Here is a 12722-nt window from a genome sequence, read left to right on the forward strand (position 1 = left end):
TGAGTGTCATTAATGAGGAGAAACAGAAGTGACAAGTTTGCATAGGCTGAAATTGTTCAATCCCATCCCCCTCTATTGGAAACCAGGTCAGCAGAGAGGCAGCTGACTTGCAGATCCATTCTCTCTCCTCTTTCCACTCTTGGCTGTTTTTAAAAAGCAGCTGTTCACTGACCTACAAATTTTCATTCTCCCTTTATACCAAGGTAACAACAGCACACAACACCCCTCTCCACATTAGGCCTTGAAGGCTGGAATCGATAAAGCTTTTAGCAACCTGGAGAAAAATAGAAAGCCTTCACTGTATCTGATAAATTCTTGATTGGTGTTTAAGCATGCTGAAAAGAACAGCACGTGGTTGTGTTCAGATTTGCAGAAATCCCACAAAGCAACTGCTCTCTGGTTCTTTGTCTGGACTAGTCTTTGCCTCACGTGTCCTCCTCCTCTCTGCACTGTAGGCCCTCCCAGGCTTCACATCATTACATAATACTAGTTTACAACCGGTGCTGCTCTCTAACGGCCGTTCCCTCCACTCTTCCTCTTTTTTTTTTTCCTGCATTCTATACGTAAGAAAAGGCGCTCTGTGGGTGACTCGGCCCTGACTTTAGATTCAGAACATTTTGTCTCCTCTGGAATAACAAAAGAATGCAAATGAGCTGAGCCTCTTTGCACTTCCCTTACTGTGTCTGCTGAACACAGAGGACCTCCCTCACACGTGCCATTGGCCGTCCCACTCTGTAACCCGGCCCCAAGAAGAGCGAGCATGAAGCTGATTGGCCTTGACTCTGTGTTTACATCGAAGCCTGGCCCACTTTTTTTTTTTTCACCCACTGACTCTGATTAACCAGGCTAAACTTAAGTTCCACAGCCTGCCTCCACACCGGAGTAAACAAAGAACTGTAGGCTGTTGAGGCAAAGTTCCTGCAGTTTTGAGCTATCCTGCTTTATGTCTTGCTTCTTACTCAAGCAGTTTGGAGATTTAGGTTATTATGGGAGTTGACACCCCTGAAGATGTGCTGCAGATATGTAGGCTGCAGCAGCCTCGAGCGGACTGGCTAACTGCACTCCTCTCCCCGTTTTTCCCCTCAAGGCAACCACAGCCCACCCCAGGACAGACTCCCATGGTGTCCCCACGGGCTGAAACAACACCAATCCCTGTTCCCACCCAGGTCCGCAACTACCAGCGAATCAAACAGAACCTCTCCAGCAGCCCGACCACCACGCTCTACAGCTCCCCAAGGTAAGAGACGCTGGGTCTGGCGGGGAGGGGGGGACAACAGTGCGGAGTGAACTTTGCATTATTTATGTCGTATTGATTTGTAATCAAACAACTGGAATGGGCACCTGCTTGTTGATATCAGCCTGTGATTTATGTTTAATTCACCACAAATTAATTTTCAAGTTTGGTAATGAAAACTCAGGCTGGTATTTCATCAGCCATAAAGTTTCAGTGAAATTACATCAGCTAAGTGCCTGCTTGAGTTCCCAACCTTTTGCTGGGAGGGTTTGTCGGCAGTTTATGTGAAGACGAAGCAGGGAGGATGTGGGTTGGGAGGCAGAGGAACGGCGACGGGTGTCACCTTGTTTCAGAGGAAGGGTAGTTCTGTTGTTTCTATTTACAGTCTGATGTCTGAAGGGGAGAAGTTTTCTTGTGCTGACTTCGTTGTGGGCTTGTGGGCTCTGAAGATTAGAATTTTTTTTGTTATGTTTCTGGCTCATTCAGTTAATCTCTGTGTTCCCGCGGCAGTTAGATCGTGGAGCACAGGTACTGTACCTTTCACCCACGACCCCTGGCTGTGTCTCTCTGTTCATAGTGGGACAGCCTTCCTGTCTCGTCAGTCTGTACAGGGAGGATTAACACTCTGATACTCCGTTTGACCTATCAGAGGCCCACCTCAGTGAGTTAGGATTATTGTTCTCACTGTAGGGAACAACATTAAAGGAACTGTAATTTGATTCCAATGGGAGGATTTACAGCAAACTTTCAATGTAAAGTAAACATTTCGTCTTTATATTTTATTTCCTCCTTGCAACATAAAGGTACCTGGAGTCAATTTTGAGCATTAGTCACTCTCCTGAGCCATGTTTTGACAAGTGGGTCTTTATTTGTTAGTATTGTGTGCACCACATACAAATAAGAGTGACATGATCCATATTACTGCAGACGTTTCACTTATTCCACTGAGAGTTTGTTTTGGTAACGCAGCAAGAAACAAGAGCAGTGTTACCAAAAAAAGCAAGGAAGAAACAGCTGGCAAGCAAACATGGATGTAAACATGCAGGATCTATATAAAACACATTTTTAAAAAATCACCTGTGAGGAAGGAAATGCATTCTCTGTGTTTGTTAGACATTGATGATAAACACTGTATGTTTTGGTGAGTAACGAGACATCACTTCATAGCATCCCTAAGATGATGCTGCATATCTTTGTGATTACACGAGGCAATCAAAAAATACTGCTACTTTGCGATTGCTTGCAATTGTACCACTTTTTTGCTGATAAGTTTTGAGATGGGCAAATTAGTAGTATGCATAACAAATGCTCCCACACATGTTTTGTATTTGTGACTCAAATCCGTGTGTACAGTACTTACCACTGTAATGGGTTGTCTCAGCAGCCAAACAAGTATTTACCAAATGACGAAACTGGCTGAAATGAGCCAAAGGGAGAAGAGAGAAGTGACTAGAGAGATTGTAGTTGATGAACTAAATACTTGATGAAGCCAAGAATTGCTTTGATTTATTTATTTATTTCAACTTGAATCCTTGGATTAGTTCAGTGTTGAATAAGCTCTAAAACCTGAGTGACCTAAAAGCTGAAAGACCTTCGTGTCTACTTATTTTGTGATGCATGTTAATATTTTTTTTCTTTTAGGTCTGGCACTGTAAGGCGCTCCAACACTAGTCCAATGGGGTTCCCCAAGGTGGGCTCAGGGTCCCCCAGCTCTGCAGACGTCCCCCAGACAGTGGGCCGGCGCCTTTCTACAGGCAGCTCCCGGCCCTACTCCCCCTCACCTCTCGGTATGGATTTCACCAGACATGTCTCTAAGCACATCAGTGTTATTATGACACCTTCTAGACATGACAGGGACATTTCCAGAGGCTCACAACAAAATTTACTATTTGTGTTTGCAGTGGGCACCATCCCTGAGCAGCTGGGTCACTGCTGCTGTCACCTGCAGAACCAGGAGCCTCGCAGCCGCAGCTCCTCAGGAGGTCAGTTCACAGGCAAAACTGCCCTGTAAACCGCCCGGTCACTGCGTGGTTGCACATCTTACTGTGTCATCTCGTTCACTTAGATAAGACTTAGCCTTAATGGTCTTGTGGGGAATGTGAGTTGTTGAAGCAGTAAATGATAAACCGTTAATACTTGGACAAACAAACATCAAAGCTGCAGTACGAAGGATGTACAAATGGATACAAAGAAGACAAGTTTGTTATTCATTGTAAGACAGAAGTTTAAATGAACACTGGCAGGGAAAAAAAAATGGCAACCCTTGATGAAAAACAGTGCATTATATTGTTCTTGATTTTTAAGTTTAGCAGAATTAAAAGCATGTGCATTCAGGAGCTGTTGTTTTGGTTCTCTCCTCTGTGTCATGACTTTATTTTTGACAAAGTGCATTAGTCACCATGAGTCAAGGCAAGTCTCTGACGCTGCTGTTATATCAACATTGCAGACGCCCTAAAACTTCTTTACTGTTTGCGTCAAGAGATTTGCTGCCATGGTGACCATTTTTTAAATAGGGAAGCTAAAGTATGCTGTCTAAAACGGTGCTGTAGCCAGACAGACAGCCCTACTTTGTCCCCTACTTGGAAAGTCACACAAACAACCAGATTTTATGACCTACACAGAGTTTCTATGGAAGGACAATTTTCTTTTGCTGACTGAGTAGAAACAGTGGCATGCTCATAAAAGTGTCTCCCACAGCATCACACCCTGCTTTTTTGCATCTGTGCAAAGCAAAGTTTAGACCTGAAGAGGTACCACAGCTGAGGGACAAATTAGGCACGAGGTTATGTCTCCTCCGGTGCATGATCAATCAGTTAATTCTCTAAATTTTGATGAAAAATTGTAGAATCCATACTAAGCCAGTTTATTTAGGGGGGGTAGTTAACTTGAGTTGTTTCTAACATGGTCCTTCTACCTTCTCCAGGTTCCCCTGTCCCGTCCTCTCAGCTCTTGGGGGCTCGACTCCAGAGCGCCCCTACCCTGACCGAGGTCTACCAGACCAGGCAGAAGCTCCACAAGCAGCTGTCAGACCCCGTGCAGCCTTCGTCGTCCTCCTCCTGTAGTCACTCCCCTCAGCTCGGGCGACCCGCCAACCTCGGCTCCTCCCCCACCAAGTTGCTTGGCTCCTCTCCTCGCACATCCGACTGGCTGCAGAAGTCCCCACTGCCCACCATCATTGGTTCTCCTACCAAGGTGAGAGCAATTAAAAGAAAGTGTGCAGATGCTAAATATTCAATTAGCTAAATGTTAGGTGCTAAAGTTTGTGTGTTTGTTTCCTTCAGACTATTTCGGCACCATTCAAGATCCCCAAAACGCAGGCCTCCTGTAACTTGATGGCCCTGGCGGACAGTCCCGTGCCCACAAAGGCTTTGGCAGATGCCCGGGATATCTGTGCCTACCACTGCAGCCCATACCTGGCCGGACGGGCAGCTGCTCCAGAGGCCAGCAGAACCTTTGGCAGGTAGGCTCATCAGTCTGTTTACGTCCCTCAACCAGAACTACACTTTGAGCACCGTCTCAGCTTCCACCGAACGAATGTTAGACTGATCAATGAATGTCAAGTTCAGGCCAGGTCACTATGACAGATCTCTAAGATGATAGACATGGTGTTTTTCAGTTGTTTGCATACAGTATTGATTTAACAGTTGATGAGTCGTATACTGTGCAGTGGTACTCATTACCCTGAATGAAATTTAGTGGTACACAATTATTCTTGGAAGTGTAATTTATTTACTTTTTTCTTCGCACAAGCTGGCTTGTTCAAATCGATTAGGAAATGAAAGAATGACGTCATTCAAAGAGTGAAATGCTGCATACGTCTGTATGACTTTGTCCCCGCTTACTCCTTTTTACCCTGTGATGTCAGTTTGTCTACCGTTGGACACTCTGCTGACGTTATCTGCGGTTGCCTTGCAGGTCTGTTAGCACAGGTCGTCTGTCGGACCAGCCAATCAGAATCACTTTGGGTGGACAGACCTATCAGGGCAGCACTGACAGCCTGAACACTGAGCGACCCATGGACACAGGTATGGGTGGACTGCTGCACGTAATCTGTACAGGGTTTACCACAGTTTTCCTTAGTTCAGTTATTTAGTTAGTTTATGAAATGACCAATGTCCTGCTCAACGTAAACAAAAAGAATTGTGTACATACTTGTTATAAATTAAATTATATAATATGCAGTGCATTACAGAAATAAATGACCAATTTTCCCCTCCCTAAAGCCCCTGCAGGTCCTAGCGGGCTGGCTCAGGGTGGCTCAGCGAGTCCTCGTACTGTCCTTTTCACTGTGGGTTCACCACCCAACAGCAGCACTCCTCCTACCTGCAGTCACCTGGGCACCCGACCACGGACCACTTCTGGTAAGAGAACCCTCCACCTGAGCTTAGCTAGTGTGCAAGCAAACCAGCTGTGGGTTGTTTGTCAGCAGCATTTATCACATAATTTTCTCCTCTCCTTGTCCTCTCAGTGGGTTCCAACAGTTCGGCCGGCTCACTGTGTTCCACCAGTGGTCGGGTCTATGTCGGATCTCCCCCAGGCATGGCCATGGGTTCCTCTCCTCCGGGAGGCTTTGGGGGAGGCCAGATTGTCCCCGGGGCAGAGGGGGCTCCCAGCAGCCTGCGCTACGTCCCTTATGGGACGTCTCCTCCCAGCTTGGAGGGATTCATCACCTTCGAAGCCCCCGAGCTGCCTGAGGAGACCCTGATGGAGGTAAGAAGGACGACGTCTGCCACATCTACACGTTTTGTCCCTATTTCTCAGCATTTTGCAGTAATGCTCATCAGTTTGACATTTTCTTGGATGTGCTCTTCTTTTTTCTCCTTCACACAGCGTGAGCATACAGACACCCTCATGCACCTACGGATGATGCTTTCATTCACCGACTGCGTCCTGGAGATGGCGGCGGTTCGAGCCGGAGGGGCAGAGCTTGGCGTGTCGGCCGCCTCCCTCTACCCTCCACAGGACAGTGTGGTTGTGGACCAGATCAGTCAGCTTAGCAAGGAGTGGGGGTAAGGAATGAAAATCTAGCCTGTCTTTGTGATAATCTTATCAAATGAATAATGTATATATATTACATACGTATAACCTCAGGAGGTCTTTTATTCAGTGATGTTGCTGCAGTCCATTTGTCTTATAAATTGTGATTTTGCTTCCCCCTACAGGCAGGTGGAGCAGTTGGTGCTCTACATGAAGGCAGCTCAGCTCTTGGCTTCCTCCCTCCATCTGGCCAAGGCTCAGATTAAATCTGCCAAGCTCAATCCTTCCACTGCTGTCAAGCAAGGTAAGGACATTTTGATCTTCCTCTCCCATTACTTGACCTAAACTGTATTGAGCACATTAAACTGGAAACAGAGGATGAGGAAGGAGGTGAAATCTGCTTTTTGACCCACTTCATTAGCAAGAGAAAGAGCTCTGTAAAACCAACCTGTGTCTATTTGCCTAACATTCAGTTTATTTCCTTAATAAAATGACACGTACAAAAAATACTGAAGTCTCTTCCTTTATTCTTTCAGTGGTGAAGAACCTGAATGAGCGCTACAAAAGCTGCATCTCGCTCTGCCGGCGGCTAACTGACAAACTCAACCATTTCTTCTCTGATAAGCAGCGTTTTGTGGATGAGATCAACAGCGTTACTGCAGAGAAGCTCATCTACAATCACGCAGTGGAGATGGTGAGTCGCACTCACGTAGCTTCTTGGTATGATGATTGAAATAATCACATAGGTAGCATGCAGCTGTAATTAGTGCTAGTTAACCTAATATGATGTGGTGTGTGTGTGTTTGTGTCTATCAGGTTCAGTCAGCAGCTCTGGATGAGATGTTCAAGCAAACGGAGGACATAGCCTACCGCTACAGCAAGGCCGCCATGCTACTGGATGGCCTGTCCAAGATCCTACAAGACCCCACTGACATTGAGAACGTGGTCAAATGTGAGTACACACTAGCACAAGCTCGCAGGCTTGAATATGCAACCATGCATATGAATGGATTTGTGGCATATACAAATGATTTAAGACTACTCCTCGCTGTCATCATTTTCCTCAAACTCAGAATTTTTTCTTTGGTACAAACAAAACTCCAGAACTGTATTTGTAATGTACATACAATGTGGTGTACCTTTCTGAACTGAAAGGCACATTAGCAAAATTGGCAAAATGACAGCATTTATCAGAGCCAGAAACTGCATAAACAGAAACGATCAATATCCCTTGAATTAGTCATGTGTGATTTCCAGTTCTGCTGGAAAAATGAACCAAATCTAAGTTTCAAAGTGGGATGTTTAATCAAAATCACTTAATTTTACATGTCTCCTTTAAGAACTAAGAAAAACAATTCTGCAGCACAACCAAGAAGCTATTAGTGACTCAGCTTTTACCAACACACACAACACAACATAAAAAAATCTGAAACTTTTCAGGTGAATTTCAGACTGACCTTACACAATACCAACATTAAACAAGTCTAGAAACAAATTAAAAAGTTTAATTTCTCCAGTATGTGGAGGTACTGTTTTTTTCCAGTATCATTAACACCTGTGTGCACCTGGAAAAATGTTGTACAAACGGATTCCATGTTTTTTTTTACAAAGCAAGTTTAATCTTCAGCTTCTTTTAATGATTAATGGCATTTTGACTTTGTTTTACTGCACAGATGACATTTTTGAGTTCGCTCTCCTTCTAGCCATAGTTGTGCTGTTTCCATAGAGATGCAGGACTTCATATTGCAGCGAAAACTAATTATACAGTGAGGGAAAAAATGTCACAGGATCCCAAAGTCCACAAACTGTTTGGAGATTACAGGGATTTAGTACATTACAGAAACCAGCTAAGATAAAAAATATAATCTAAATTAATCTATGTAAAATAAATCCTCTGTTGACTCAATCAGTGTGATGTGCGGCATTGCTTCCCAGTTTACTCACAGGTCTACTTACCTTTTTTAAGACTAATATTCTCAAATGATACGTTATACAATCCTCTCGGAACCTCTCCAGCCTGCTTTTACTACCGTTGGCCCCTCAGGGTCTAAATGCAGACTTGCTGTCCAGCAACTGTCAAATCAAATTGACCACTTCTGAGACTTTTGCTTAAGCCTCATGTTTTTTGGCATTTCACTCCATGTCAGACTAGTTTCTGTCTCTATTCGTGACACTGCTAAACTTTTGACATAAGAACTTGAATCTCTGCAGTGGGATATTCTCCATTTGACTCCAGAGGATAATTTTTATGAGTGAAACTTCCATAAATGGTAAAAAAAAAAATAAATCACAATTTACAGCAATTTAGGCTTATAATTTATGCTAATGTTGACCCCTAATGAATCCGTCATCTCTTTGTAAACCGCTGGGTTTAAACCAACTATTCACCAAAGCCCATATGTTGACTAAAACTTTTTCTAATGGTTTGTTAAGGATTTCTATAAACAAATTTTTGTTTTGTGTGTGTTTCCTGCAGATAAAGCCAGTGTGGACCGCAGGATCTCAGCTCTGTGCTACTGTACTGTCACACTGTACGAGTAGCATCCCTCCAACAGTCACACACACACAGAGGGACCACGTCCTAAGACTATTGACTACCACCCTCACAAAGCCCCCGTTCCCTCCTGTAGCAGTTCAAGCACTTTTCATTTGTGAGGTTTCATCTGTATTTATCATCAGTTCGTTTCACTGGCTGCATCACGGAATGAACTGTGGATGATGCACAAATTTCTAACCAAAGACGACAACAGATCCGGAAGCAAAAGGCTGAAACCGGATATGGAGATTAAAGCATGCACTTTCAGGTGCAATTTTTTACCCTACGATGGTAGCTCACCATCAGATCAACATATAGATTCTTGATATCATTTGTTTTTACGAGAAGAAAGAGAGGACTCACAGGACTATGAGACAGTGTTGTGGGCTATAAACGGACTCAAGCTCCACATGAAGCAGATCATCTTTTTAAATCCTATCAGTGGTTATTTACTCTGTGTTTAAGTTGTTATTGTTCTTATTTATTGGTTCAGGAGAACATGGAGTTTCCTGCCTGTCTTGAAAACTTCAAGTATTGGAGTGAAAGGAGAAGGAAGAAATTAACAAAAGGCTCACGGCCGCTCACTGTATTTGATCCAGCTCAGAGACTACATGGACTTCGATATAAAACACAAACTCCTGTTACAGAAACTAGACAGCCGTGAGAGCAAAGGAACCTGTAGATTTGTATTTGCTTTGTTTTTATTTTTTTGTGTTGTTACCTCAAGCACTTTATTGTGGATTGAGAGGAGGAGACAGATATCTGAAGGTGGAAATGTGAAGGCAGGGGAGACAGTTTTCTAATCACACCTGCTCCCACCCTCAAAACATACCTGATCTGTGTGCATGAGCAACAAGTCTTCAGAAGTGCATGCATTTCATACACGCCTGTGCAACCAGGGAAACAGGCTGACTGCTCGAGTTTAAAGGCCTTGACTATCAAAGATCACAGAACCACTTACCTCTAGTTTACTGATGTATGGTCGTAGAATTAAAGGGGCATTCCAATGATTTTTAAGATTAAGATCAGCTTACTCTTCATCTGAATGATGTTCAGTCTGTGGAAATAGTTGCAAAACATCTTCTGTGGCTCAGACCAGAGATTTTCCTGATGCCACCTCTGCAAATTATCTCTACTTGGACATGAGACTTAATAGGAGATCTGTAAAGAAATATGCATATTCCAAGCATGGAGGGTTTAATTGCAGAGATGTTTTATGTAAAATGTATAATCAAGGCTCTAAAAATCCTCCTGTGCTGCTTCAATTTGTATTTATTTGTTTAATCTGTCTCTTGCAAGTCTTTCAACTTTCTGAAAGTGGTTTGATAAATCAGTGGAATCTCCCTTTAAATCCAGATGCACGAGTTGTGTCTTGCATGCGAGAAAACGAGCTATCATTTATGTAGCCAATCCAAGGCTGCCATGTTTTCTAAGGATGACGGATGTTCTCAAACATCAGACTGTCATTTACAAAAATACTTCTAGTTTCAGCAGACATATGAAAAATGTATATCCAGGGAGCTTTGATTGGCTCATATCAACTCTGCATTCATTTTGCACAGATAGAAAAAAAAAATCTGACAGTTGTTTATCACATTGTTTTTCATTGTTGTTTAGAGGAATACACTGGGCTTGCCGATGACTTGTTGATCATGCTGATCACAGTAAGGAGGGGTGGAGGTTCATTTGGGGTGACAGTGACTCACTCTGCTCTTGGATATTCAGAAGGAAACCAGAACTTGAGTGAGTGGCCCTTTCTCCTGTTACCACTGCAGCGCTGAACAGCCAATCAGGTGTCCGCTCTAAGCCCCGAAGAAGTGAAACTGAACGGTCAAATTACTTGACAAGTTACCTTAATAATAAGTTTCATTTTACTAAAAAAAAAATAAAACTACAGCTTTTTATGTTCTGTCAAAATCTGTAGCTACTTTTTTTAAACAAAACTTGATGTTTGCAAACCTGTATATATTTGAATGTGGTGCATGTGATGATGATTCCTTCCCCCTTTTTTTGGAAGGGGAGTGAGTGTGTGTGTGAGATCACAGTTTGAAGGGGTGTGGATGTTGCCATCGGACGCCCTGCCTGTCAGTCAAAGAGCACAAATCTTTATATGTAGATAGATGAATTTGTATTGATTTTAGTCATGTCTGCCAAGGGTTTGATAAGGAAAACCTATTTTGGCACAACAGGAGTGTGCCAAAGACTATAATAAAAACTCATGGCAGCTCCAATCCTTTCCAGAGAACTCTTTCTACCAGGACTGTTCGTTGTTGAGATCACATTTATTTAGTGGTTCCTATGAAATGTTCTGAAATGAGCATGAAGTCTTTTGATTTCAAACTCATTTCCACAAATTTTGTGAGACTTGATTTGTCACAATCTGCACTGCCCTAGCGTTCACTCAGTCCCTCTGCCTCCCCCTCAAGTTGTCTGCTGTGCTCCCAACGGTGTATGTACTGTATGTATGAGTGTATATATACACACGTGCATTAAGGCCAGTAGTATCCAGTTAGTGATGGAAAAAGGAGGTGCCTTCTTCTTGTGAAAGCAGACATAGGCCTACTCCTCTGTACAGGTGTGAATACATTCTTTTTTCAGTGTAAAAATGTGTATAAATGCATTCACAGGTGGTCTCCAGGCCTGTTCCTCTGATGTACTGTTCTTTTTTCTAGACATATCTGGGTTTCAGTTTTTCCCCCTCGTCCTTGTCATGAGCACTCTGAACCACATGAAGCCTTTTACTGCACACAGAGTGAAGAGGGACAAATAAAGCTGACAGAAACCCACCTGAAACTTTGCTCTGTACCATTTTTGGACTGTAACTGAAGATGGACTGTTTTAGATAAAAGCATGGGTACCAACTCTGCATTTTACCCTGTAGAACCTCTAGAATGTTGAATGTATGTACCCTGTCGTTTTGCGCCTCTCCAGCTTGACCTGAATGCATTCTGAAGAAACCCCCGCTGTCAGTCACCACCCTGAAGATGCAACACTTTCCAAACACAGATTTTTCAGAGAAATGTTAATGTTATACTTGTGTCTCTCACTGAGGGGTGTCTCTCTTGTTCTTTATGGAACTCAAATACGGTCTTTGTTATTAAAAGGAGGAAAAAAAATGAAGGTGTTTTTCTGTGCCTTATTTTTTTCCATGTTTAATTGTGGGTAGATTTTTGAGAGTTTGCATGAAAAGATCTCAACTGTAAGAGTAAATTTTATGAATGTCCAAAGTCAAAAAGTACTGACTGCTGCAAAGAAACAACAGTCCTCTTGGTAGTTTCTTAATCTACAAATGGCTTGAAGATTCAGTGCTTTACCATTTATATGAGGTGTACGTTCAACAACTTACTTCCAGTATTTCTGTGTCTTTGGATTTTCTCATGAACAGTTTATTTTAGTTTCCTTTGTCGTCATTGCATTCAATACAATATCTGGAACCAGTGATTTAATCTGCTCGGCCTCTGGGTTGCATGTCACCGCTGATCAGATTTTAGTGGACACTGTGTACTTCATGTTCTGTTGAAATTAGTATTACATGGGGAAAAGTTATCAGTATCATCAGAATGCATTTACAACAAGCATGGCAGTTGCTTGTTAATTTATTTAGCTTCTTTTTTAGATTTGAAGAGTACGCTACCTAAAATTGCTCTCATTTTCCAGCTGCTGAACTGACATTGCATTTCTTCAGGAACGTCTTGTGTTTGTTTGAACTGTGGTAAGAAAGAGCTTTTAACTGGCACTGTGTGTTCGCTGGGGTGTCTTTAGAAACGCCTCACTGCATCGTATTTGTATATAGGTTAAACACACTGGCTCTTGGCATCACCTTAATAATTCACAAACTGCCACCCAGGAGCCGTCTCTCTGATAATCATACATTTAAGCTTCAGTTATACCCATGCCAAACTCTGATTTGTAGTGAATTTTAATTTTATCAATAGGTTCCTTTTAGCTGGAAATGACCCCCCAAAAAACGTAAAT

General features: G+C 42.9%; 1 protein-coding gene across 1 annotated transcript in view; it reads left to right on the forward strand.

Annotated features, from left to right (window-relative positions):
- The window catches only part of ulk2 (unc-51 like autophagy activating kinase 2), a 44153-nt gene extending 32286 nt beyond the window's left edge, over positions 1–11867 (forward strand). Inside the window, exons 15-27 of the mRNA XM_008299167.1 lie at positions 1088–1237; positions 2876–3021; positions 3136–3216; positions 4158–4426; positions 4516–4694; positions 5150–5259; positions 5458–5595; positions 5703–5944; positions 6065–6243; positions 6397–6515; positions 6748–6905; positions 7028–7163; positions 8688–11867. Of these exons, the coding sequence (XP_008297389.1) occupies positions 1088–1237; positions 2876–3021; positions 3136–3216; positions 4158–4426; positions 4516–4694; positions 5150–5259; positions 5458–5595; positions 5703–5944; positions 6065–6243; positions 6397–6515; positions 6748–6905; positions 7028–7163; positions 8688–8752 (1972 nt within the window). The 3' untranslated portion in view covers positions 8753–11867. The remainder of the gene's footprint in view (positions 1–1087; positions 1238–2875; positions 3022–3135; positions 3217–4157; positions 4427–4515; positions 4695–5149; positions 5260–5457; positions 5596–5702; positions 5945–6064; positions 6244–6396; positions 6516–6747; positions 6906–7027; positions 7164–8687) is intronic.
- The last annotated feature ends 855 nt before the right edge of the window (positions 11868–12722 follow it).

The sequence above is a fragment of the Stegastes partitus genome, unplaced genomic scaffold (genome assembly GCF_000690725.1).
Source record: "Stegastes partitus isolate 25-593 unplaced genomic scaffold, Stegastes_partitus-1.0.2 Scaffold1385, whole genome shotgun sequence".
Lineage (NCBI taxonomy): Eukaryota > Metazoa > Chordata > Actinopteri > Pomacentridae > Stegastes > Stegastes partitus.